The sequence below is a fragment of the Ruditapes philippinarum genome, unplaced genomic scaffold, assembly GCF_026571515.1.
Source record: "Ruditapes philippinarum isolate M1 unplaced genomic scaffold, ASM2657151v2 ctg949_1_1_1_1, whole genome shotgun sequence".
In the NCBI taxonomy this organism is placed as follows: domain Eukaryota; kingdom Metazoa; phylum Mollusca; class Bivalvia; order Venerida; family Veneridae; genus Ruditapes; species Ruditapes philippinarum.
The window spans coordinates 232,081-243,578 of NW_026861887.1; the positions used below are offsets into that span (position 1 = coordinate 232,081).

An 11,498-nucleotide genomic window follows, 5' to 3' on the forward strand; every position below is an offset into this window, starting at 1 on the left:
TTCTCGTTGGGCAGCTTGTGTTGGATCAGTCCACCATATCCTCCGCAAGACACATTCACGGAGGAATGTATCTTCATCAACATCCAAGCATGTCTGTAGACCCCTGTGACACAGGAAGACCAGACTTTTAAACCTATAAAATAATCGATAATTGTAATATTACAATTTAAGCAAAGAATCAATTCATTAAATGAAATAATGTTAAAAAATTCCTCGTTATATAGGTAGTAGTAATGAATTTATTGAGCATTTTCAAATCTGCAGTACATGATATAGTAATGAAGAATAAAGTTGCTGTTGATTTAAACATGTTTACAAATTATCATGAAAGCTACAATATAATGTGATAAAGTATTTGTCAAACTATATGTCGCAATACAATTTCTGTCAGTACCCCTCAGTACTGTTCACCCAACGAAACATATAAATACATGTACAGTGTAACTTCTGAAAACCGAACACCCATGGGACTTGTCAAAAAGTTCGGATTTCAGATGTTTCCGGAATTCAGAGGTTTCGGATTATGTGGACAAGACTAAGCCACTAAATGTCACTAAATGTCAAGGAAATGTGGCCATTACTGTTATATCATATAAAATAGTCTTTCAATCAAAATAAGGATGTGAAGGAAAAGAAAACATTAATATTTAACACTTTATTTAATACTGCAAATGCCTTTGAATTTCTATCAGTTTGTAGAAATGTTGTTAATTGCATAATCTTACATATTGTCCGATGCTAGTTAATTAATTAGTACATCAAATGCAATAAAATCCCTAAAAACGTTTGATGCATATATAGTTCCAGCTTATTGTCATTCAATCCGCTAATAAACACTTCAAATTAACTGACCGCCGTAAATTATTTTAATCAACGCATCACTTCAAACATACCATTTCCCAGTTTGTGATTTTAACGTGAGTCAAATTACACGATCACCGCTAATTGGTAAACAATCGATAGGGAGATTAAATCATCTTGCAGGGTAAACATTCTCAATTTACAATGTATTTCACACCTTTGGATATTTCCGGATTTTAGAGGTAAAATTGCTTTGATTTGACTCTAATTTTACGAAAATATCGTCCGGAATTCCGAATTTAGAAGTTACGGAATTCAGAAGTATAATATCAATAGAAAATAGATGGGAAAAAATCGGGACCAAAAAAATTGTTCGGTTTTTAGAAGATTCCAGATTTCAAAAGTTCCGGAATTCGGAAGTTACACTGTACCCAATTTCATACAATATTTTTTTAAATAATGCTAACTAGAGAAATACTGGGTTTTATAGGTGAATTAAAATAACCATCACCAACAGTATAATTCACACCGTGACAAAACTTCTTTTGATGTACGCTATAATTTTCATGATTTCAAAAAATTTGTAAATAAAAATAACATGTAATTATTGCGATTTTTTCTTAATGGTACGGATGCTTATCAGGGCCTACAGTTGATCAGATGTTTTGCGATAAGTTGACTTATTTTTTATTCGCATTGATAAGATGCTTAAGCTTTTTCATGTCTCAATAAAATTTACTGACAAAGATGATAAGTTTTTAGGCATTGATACTGAACTTTTCTTGATATGCTTGAAGCTTTTGTCTCTCCGACAAAAATCCTGTCGAAACTTTGTGATTTCACGACTTTGCTGAAATATTTAGTAAGACGCAATGACGTTACTCGCATTGACAAATAGCTCAGGTATTTCAACAACATTTTGGGAATGATTTTAAACTTCTGCGTATTACGTATTAATCATAACGTCTTCATGGAATGTTTTACGCATTACGTATTTATCATAACGTCTTCATGGAATGCTTTTGGTCAAAACGAGAAGCAACAAGTTGACGTGTTGTGAAACTTTTACATACATGAAGACCCTGATAGGCTTCCTACGGAAGCGTATCAGGGATTACAGTGAGTGAGATGTTTTGCGCTAAGTCGACTTTTTTTTATTCACATTGATAAGATGTTTTTGCATTTCTCAATAAAATGTACTGACAAAGATTAGAAGATTTGAAGCAGTGCAACTGATATTTTCTCGATATGCTTAAGGCTTTTGTCTCTTCGACGAAAATCTTGTAGAAACTTCTTAATTTCACGACTTTGCTGAAATATTTAGTAAGACGCAAAGACGTCACTCCCATTGACAAATAGATCACGTAATTCAACAAGTGTTTTTGCAATGATTAAAAGCTTCTGCGTATTACGTATTAATCATTACGTCTAAATGGAATGTTTTATGTATTACGTAATAATCATAACGTCTTCATCAAATGGTTTTGGTCAAAACGAGCAAAAACAAGTTGACATGACGTGACACTTTTAGATAAGTGGAGGCCCTGATAAGCTTCCGTAGCTTACTATAATGGCATATTATTCGATTCAAATGTCATTATTTCTCTAAAAAGTTAAAAATTTCACCGCAATGTTAACTATAAGCCTGGAGTACGTTTGTTTGAATAGCGTTCGCGCAGCCGTTGAACGTTTGACGTATTCTTCTTTACGTGCGTCTGTTTCCCGAACGTTGTTCAATAATTGAAATTTGCGTTTTTTTCACTTTTTAAGGCATCTTAAAAAGAAAATGTGTTTAATTTTTTAATGAAAATGCTATTTATCACACAAAGAAGTGAAAAAATATTCACATTTTCACCCGTGCTATATTCCAATTTTCTCATTTCTCAGTGTAATAGATATTTACTCAAAACTTACAAAAAATCGTCTCAACATCAATGTTTATCGATTTATTATAAAAAAACAAAAGATCAATATAAAAGCATTTACTGACTTGGGGTTAGCATTTGTGCGTTGTTTCTAGAATTTGCTTGTAAAAGATTCTCCAGCTCTGTTAAGTTTCCAGAATTGCGATGATGTATCACTTTGGCCATTTGGGCGATTTCTCTGACGTCCGACGTTTCTTGGAATGCAGGGATCTACTCCTACATTCGTAGCAAGATCCACAGCTTTCTAGTTCAAAGAAACCCAATCAGCAGTTTCGCCCCTTTATTCTTTAAGATAATTCGAAAAGATCACAGCGTCACAATTATGTCTATATGTCTAAAGATATCTAGAGCGTTTATAAATATTGATCGTTCTGTTGAGGCTCAGTGCAAACTACCTAACCTGAAATAAAAGCATGTATAAAAGTAACGCTGTTACAAGGGTCATTATAAAATCAAACTTTAGCACGGATAGACTATATGCAGCTGCCGGCCTGTCGCCATTTGCACCCAATTCCTCCAGTGATGTTTCTACAGTTCTTAAACAAAATTGAATTTCTATCAAACATTTATATACATGTATATAAAATAATTAAATGCGTAAACTTTTCATCATTTAATTATGACACACATGTTTAATTTCAACAGATATGTGTTTGATGAAAGGCCATTGTCATTAAAGCATCTCGGCAAAGAATTCATAATTTATGTTTATATTGAATCTAACAAACACAGTGATACCTGTATAAGCAGAGCAGCGGCCCTAGCTGTCCAACGTGTCTCAGATAACGACTGAAGTTTATGTCGTTCTTCCATTTCTTCACGGCTGGTGGGGTCACATCCGAGAGTTTGTTGGAATTTAAGCAAACGTTTTGCGGGCATGTTAACCCATTACTTCATTAGCATTTTGTGAAAAATGGCTATTTTCATTGAAAAGTCTCCCGTTACAAGTTCAAATTGCAATAATAATATAAAAACTGCTTGAACACTAATCAAACTTGGCAGAAATGTTGACTGGACCATTGCTCTTGCAACAACATACTCAGGTTTAAATGTTCTGTTACCATGGCAACGAGGGTACATCTCAAAATTACCAAAAATCACTATTTTGCGTTGATTTTATCCATCAAAATTGATTTCAAAGTGCTGCAACTTTTTAATGGATTGAGATAGAGTCAAATGCTTTTCAGCGTTGGTAACACGTTTATCTTATGATAAATCTGGGATCATTTATAGCCTCTAACAAGTCCAAACTTTTCTTGGCATGAGGGGGACTCAGCCCCCTTCAAAACCCCAAACCGAAGGGGCACATTCCCTTCTGGCAACCACCTGAGGTATCTTTTGGTTGGGGGCCGCGCCGAAAAAGTAATCACTTTTTAAACAACAATTCTCAAACAAAAACAAGTGTTGGGGGCCTAATTAAGGCATTTTTTCACCATTTGAGACGACAAAAATGGGGGGGGGGGTAAAAAGGCGTCAAAAGGCGTCTTTATTGCGTAATGGGTTAAGAGTAAATGCTACTGTCTGCAACTTGGCCATCATATCTCTAACATACGTGCAGTTGGATGCGTGGACAATTGCTTAGTTAAAAAAACAATGGGCCTTGCAATGTGTATAAACTGCTTCAGGATATTTTTGGCGGATCCTGTCTTAGACACCGCTATATAACCCGGACATATTTGAGGCCCCGTCGTATCCCTGACACATTATATAGTCCATCTATACACCTGTAGGAATAAAGAAGTTATCATATCATTAAAATAATCTTAATTTTCATGATTAACCTTATCATCCTTATTTCAGTCTCGATAGTAAAGAACATCATCATAATCATCACCATCATCATCATTATTATTATTATTATTATAAATTATTTAGACATATGAGCATTTTGAAAGAGATTTGCCATAAACTGTTAAAAATGTTCTATTAATATCTTTGTTTTATATTGCATACAATAATATACTATAAAATGTACGTACAAAAGAGATTTGTTAAATTGAGTTGAGTGAAAGGATCCCCCCGCGAAAACAATATCTGCATTGCAAAGATGCCAAACTTTTATTAATTTGTATATCAAACTAGATGTGACAATAAAATATTCTAGTACATTTTTACATTTCAGTTTTATATTGTGTTAAAACATGGATCTCAGAAAACTATTTTAGAAACTATACTGTAGTAAATAAAGTTATAATGTTATTTATGCAATTTATTGTGTCAAATTTCTCAATCATTACCTAAACAGCTGAGGTTTTCAAGAAATGCGTTAGCCAATGCTTACCCTGTGGTACTCTTGAACTCGGAGAAACCAAGTAACTCTTTCCTAATCCCCCTGTACATCATTCCATGGTTGTGTCAAAAGAACGAGCTTCGAAGCTTTTTCCAGCAAAAGGATCAGGAAAGGGCGGCATAAAATCTTCATCTTTTAAAGGCATTTAAAAATCCCTGCCTTCAAAACTTGCAGGGCTAAACATTCATTCGGATTCCGAATAAAATCAACGATAAAAACCATCTTCAATAGAGTTGCTTCCCCCCGTGGACAAAGTAGAACTGCCGTGTACCGTTTTTAAATTTATCATTTTTTTAATTTGCCTTCAATGTATACGCTCTGGCGTATTGACATATCGGTAGGTACGCCCCTGTCAGCTGTAACCCAGAACAATACAGAAGCTTTGTTGATCCTAGAATGGACAGCCAAACCCGTAAGAGAGAGAAGAAATTTTATAGGGAGTATGAGATAGGGAGCTGTCATTGATAGTCACTGGTCAAGTATAAAGTCTAAAACTGTTAACAAAAAAAAATCCAATTTAACAAATTGGAAAACAGCTGCGTGATCTAAAATTTGCGGTTCATCCTCTTCTTTAGCATAAAATTAATGTTAAACCCATTTATAAGGTTTAATTGTTCTTCAGCTCAATTAATTACACAGAAAACTTTTCGCACGACGTTTATAAAATTATCCTGAAAAATATTCATACTCAAACATATGGTGCTTAGCAAAAGTTGATTTGTATATTATACGATATTTGTAAAGCACATCTCCAGAGATATCAGGCTTGCAGGCTTGGACGGTAGTTTGCACTTGACAGTACCGTTCATGAACAGGCTGAATCAAACCGACCCTGCAACATTTTCAATTTTGCCGCGTTAGGCTTTCTTTAGGGATTCTGTATTTATCTATTTTATATTACTTATCCCCAGTCGCAGAAGACTTTTCAAATAGTTTTTGAGTCAAAACTACGATTCTTAAATTTAGTAATTCATGATAGCGGTTGCCCTGTTTAAGACTTCCCTAGTAATAAAAATAATCCGTTCGTTAAAATCGTTAATATGGCTGCAAGTACTAGCGAATCTAATTAACTGATATACAACACTGTAATATGTTGCAATGGGTCCACTTTAATCTACATATTGATAAGTCATCTATCTTATCATATATATTTGTGTGAATAGTACTGTTATCGACTGTAATGATGTGGGAAAATGTCAAGAATTCGTTTTATTCATTTGAAGTTCTTTGGGATACACAGGTTTGATCAAAATAAGAATTATTTAAATTAGAGAACATCATCAAAGGTATCGGGAAGTGTCATATTCACTTTCTATACAGACTTTGTTTTTCACCAATATGTATTATTGATATAAAATAATCATCTCGCTCTTGTTACCTGTTTATTTTTACCTGCCGGATTTATTGCTAGAGGTTAAGTGTTGCTTGGGGTGTGGGGATGTGTTCTTTGCTGGCCTTTCTTTTTCTCCTTTCTCATTTTTTTGTAGTTTTAAACATTGTAAACAAAATATTGAGACAATTCATCCCATCCACAGATTGCGATTTAAACGTGTTCGACTTGTTTAAGACTTTCTGTCTTGACTTGAACAAATGATCCTTGTTTTTACTTTGTATATTTTTTCAAATTGGTATCATCATCAATCTACCTTATGGCAACAAATGATATCGGTACTCAAAAGTCTACAAAAGGAATACTTACTTTATCCGGACTAGGAATGACACGTGTGTTCTGTGATTTACTGTCCTTACCTTTGAATTTTGCTGATAACATCTTAAAAACATATCCAAAATCGTTTATAGAAAAATGACAAATTTTAACAAATCGCTTACGGGGAAAACAGAAAATCGAGGATCTTATTTCGCAAGTTCTTAGAAAGAACAGTCGAATCGAGACTTGGTTTGAGAAGAACTTTTGAAAATGCTGGATTATGGAATGTTCAAATTACGGAGTGTGCACTGTACATTAATTTTGACCTAGACTCACTAAAATATAGCGAACGGAATCCTTCAAAAAAGAAAAAAAAGAACAAAAAACCCCCAGCAAAACGGAACATGAAGTAGGACCTTGTTGTTGTTATTCCAAGCGATCTTTCGTTAAAAAAAACAGAAACACAATAGATCCGATTAATCCGATTAGAGAGAAGGGAAAAAAGGCTCCATTCCAACGCACCTTTGTCCAAAATTGAACAAGGGGACTAAAGCCAATCCATAAAACAACAAGGCTGGAAAAAGCCCCGCCGTTGAAATGGCACGGCGGACAAAAGCCCTCCCAAGAAAATGACAGGACGGACTAGCCATTAAAAATACAAATATCTGAACACCAAAATCCTTTCTTGTTATCCTAACTGCTAAAGGGAAGGGGAAAACGAGACGTTACAATAAGCTTTATTAAGAAATCTCAATCAAACTGCATAAGGTCTGCAATTCTTACCTTTTAAATGGTATATTATTGCTTCCCGAGGAAGGATTCTTACTTTTCCCTGATTTAAATTCACAAACCCTTAGGTATTTCGTGTGACAAAATATATTATATATTATATAATATAATGTGTTATCCATTTGCTAAAGACATCCGATATTCGAGTGGTCAAAATTTGAGTAGCAGTGCATGTATATGATTTACAATTTGCCATAATTTAAGAAATAAATAAAATTAACATACCTATTTGTAGTCCCATATTGATACAAGAATGTCTATGCGTTGAAAGATATTCACTTAGCTATTTTTTTAAAATAAATATATAAGGTATAGTAAACGTGTATTCTCTTTTATCTTTTGTGTAAACCAAAAAAGATATGAGAACAAGTTATCAGTAGCGTTTGTTTAATTTTGTCATATGATTTGTATACATGTATTTACCTTTGTCGTCATTTTTGATAATGTTTATGAAACGAAAAGCATTATTAGCTTGTAGCGGGCCTCTTAAGGTAAGTCGTTTTTTAATATTGTAACATTCGATTATATCATTGAAATTTACTAAAAAAGAAATACAAATTACCGATTATTGTCAAATTTAACTTTCCAATAAGTTAGATTTTGTTAACATTTAATGTCACAAATGAATGTTGTTTACATTAGAAGGGTGCTTTGCATCGTATCAAGAAATCTGCAAATAACTCCTAATTTTGAATTTGAACATAGCTATTTGTACATTTTGAATAGTGCTTAAGCTAGTACCAGGGGGGGGGGGCGTGCATGCAAAGTGTGCTTAAGCTATGACCAGGGGGCGTGCATACATTGTGTGCTTAAGCTAGTACCAGAGGGCGTGCATATATTGTGTGCTTAAGCTAGTACCAGGAGGGCGTGCATGCATTGTGTGCTTAAGCTAGTACCAGGGGGGGGCGTGCATGCAAAGTGTGCTTAAGCTAGTACCAGGGGGCGTGCATGCATTGTGTGCTTAAGCTAGTACCAGGGGGCGTGCATGCATTGTGTGCTTAAGCTAGTACTAGGGGGCGTGCATGCAAAGTGTGCTTAAGCTAATACCAGGGGGGGGGCGTGCATGCAAAGTGTGCTTAAGCTAATACCAGGGGGCGTGTATGCATTGTGTGCTTAATTTAGTACCAGGGGGGGCGTACATGCATTGTGTGCTTAAGCTGGTACCAGGGGCGTGCATGCATTGTGTGCTTAAGCTAGTTCCAGGGGGGCGTGCATGCATTGTGTGCTTAAACTAGTACCAGGGGGCGTGCATGCATTTACCACTATCGTCCAGGAAGAGGCTCATGTAAGGAAACCTTATATATTTTCAAAGTTTCCATTGTTTTGCTCTATATGTAAGAACGAAAATGTATCACTTATTGTTTCACACGTATAAAGTTTGTCGTATTCCTCACTCTACCACGGGGGTAAAAAATATAAAAAAATCATAGTATTTGAAATTCTTAATAAATCAAGTGAAGCACTTTTGTGCTCGATGAAAAGGCAAGAACATGCATATGTTTAAAAAAACAAATGCCACCCCCGGCTCATATTCTAATCAGTTAGGCTATTTCAAAAAATGCTCACCCATTCACTCAGTTATAAAGAGACAAAAATACCAAAAACATTGTAAATACAGTAATTAAACTTGGCAGAGTTACGATGTTTTTTTTTTTTGGTATATATAAAAATGAAAAGTTATTGGACCACCTTAGTTGTGTTCCTTATAAATATGAGACATTGGTAAAAGAGTACGAAGGTTGTATAAAAAGTGTAAATAATCTATTGATGCACAAGTGACGTTAACCTTGTGACTCCCAGCACCATCCTAGGCATGTTTCTCCAAATATGAAAAAGATCAGTCTATAAAGACAGGATGTATAAGCCAATGTGAAAATATCCCTTTTTGGCGCACTATTGTCATTGTTCTAGTGAACTCTAACTTAATCTAAAGGAAGAATATCATGCAAGATAACTTCCTACCAAATATGACCAAATATGATAAAGAATGCATGGGTAAAAGGGTAAAAATGAATATTAAGTACCGGCGACCTTGATCAAACTGACCACTAACTTAATCTAAATGATGCAAGTTTTATTTTAAAATATAAAACACATCAGTCAATAAATAAAGGCTATTAAAGCAAATGCGTAGAAGAATATAATTGACACCCTTAACCTTGACACGCTAACCTCTAACTCAATCGCTTTATTCGCTAAAGTGTCAAAATCTATTTTTAGCACTGATGCCGTGACCCAACTGACCCCTTATTCTATCCAAAATAAAAATGCAATGCAAGTTATCATCCTACTTAATTACAAAAAACATCACTTAAAAAATAATGGCTGTATAAGCAAAAATGTAGAAATCTAAAATTGGCACTATAAAGACCTTGATGTAACTGACCTCTTACTCTATCAAAAGAAAGAATAGCATCATACCAAATATGAAATACATCTGTCAATAAATAAAAGCTGCATGGATTTAAGTGTAAAACTATTTTTAAAACTGGTGACCTTTACCGACCGACCCCTTACTCTTTATAAAGAAAGTATATCATGCAAGTTATTTTCCAATAAAATATGGAATACATCTGTCAATAAATAAAGGCTGTATGGGCAGCGGTGTAAATATCTATTTTTAAAACTGGTGACCTTGCACAATTTCCACAAACTCAATCTAAAGGAAGAATACCATGGATGTTATTTTCCTTCTAGATGTGAAATACATCAATCAAAAGATAAAGGCCATAAAATGTATCCACCTACCAAATATGAAAGGTATCATTAAATAAATAAATTGATCAGGAGAAATGAATGATAAATCTATTTTGCCGCAATAATTTTATCACAGAAGGCCCTTTTTCAAATGATAAAAAAGGAAATAAGTGGTAAAACGGGTATCACAGTTATTGAACTTCGCAATATTATGTACTTTGTATTGATAAGTAAGTGTGGATATTTTGAAATATGGTAATTAAGATCAATAAGTAAAGGCGGCGTTCATTCAATGAACGCAACCGCCACACGACCCAGCACGGACAGGCCAATCACTAAAGTGATAAATATTTTGTAACTGATAAGGAATTCTAAGAAAACAAATAAATATTTAAATTAAAGGTGATTATTTGTAACTTATAAGGAATTCCAAAAAAGTAAACAGTATGAAATAACAAAGACATACATCTGAGAAATACAGAGGGGCGCCGCCTTACATCAAGCCTCGGTTTTAGAATGGCACGAAAGTGTCACGTTGAAGGTTCCATGATAACGGCCATATAAACACATCTGCGGATGTTTCAAAATTAAAAAATGTACCAGTTTATGTTTAATGTTGCACTCTGCTTAAACCGGTGATAGTGGATGTGGACGGTAGTTTGCTAATGACAGTACAGTCCATGAACAGATTCAATCAAACCGAGCCTACAACATTTTCAATTTTGCCATGTTGGGCTTTCTTTAGGGATTAATATTTTTTATGTTTTAGCCCCACCATGTTCCTATAAACCAGACAGTGTAAATAAAATGAATCATCGCCAAGTGAAATTCTAACACTTGTTATGATAACAAAAGTTTAAATAAGTTAAACACCAAAATGATCATGTAGAAACATATAAAAGTAAACCCATTGACCATAACAAAAGTACTCAATGTCCTTAAGGAAGGCAAGGTAACAAGAAAATCACCAACAACGGCCCGACGGAGTAAGGCAGAAGAAGAACATTAAGACAATTCAGTCCCTAAGGGCCTAAAGCACTGTCCATTAGAGAGTCTCTCACTTGGTCGGTCAGATGTAATCATAATGTCCAACTGTAAAAGGGTTGAACACTAAGCATGCAGTATGGCTGAATATAGTAGGGTCAAAACCTCTTTAAATACGACGTTTAATGATTTTAGAAAAAAACAACAACAAATTACCATGACCCAAACTCTTAAGAAGTTTGTAAATCACATCGCTATGAAAACCAGGCTGGCTAAAGACCTTGTTGCAGACGAATTTTAAATCATTATTGAACTTTGAAATTAAATCAAGATTACGACTTTAAAATTTTGTAAAATAAATCCG

At 34.4% G+C, this 11,498-nt stretch overlaps 1 protein-coding gene across 1 annotated transcript in view; it reads right to left on the reverse strand.

The window, feature by feature from the left end:
- Positions 1-7,810, reverse strand: part of LOC132717269 (interferon-induced protein 44-like) — a 53,087-nt gene extending 45,277 nt beyond the window's left edge. Inside the window, exon 1 of the mRNA XM_060700703.1 lies at positions 7,679-7,810. Coding sequence (XP_060556686.1) covers positions 7,679-7,694 — 16 coding nt within the window. The 5' untranslated portion in view covers positions 7,695-7,810. The remainder of the gene's footprint in view (positions 1-7,678) is intronic.
- Between the last annotated feature and the right edge of the window lie 3,688 nt (positions 7,811-11,498).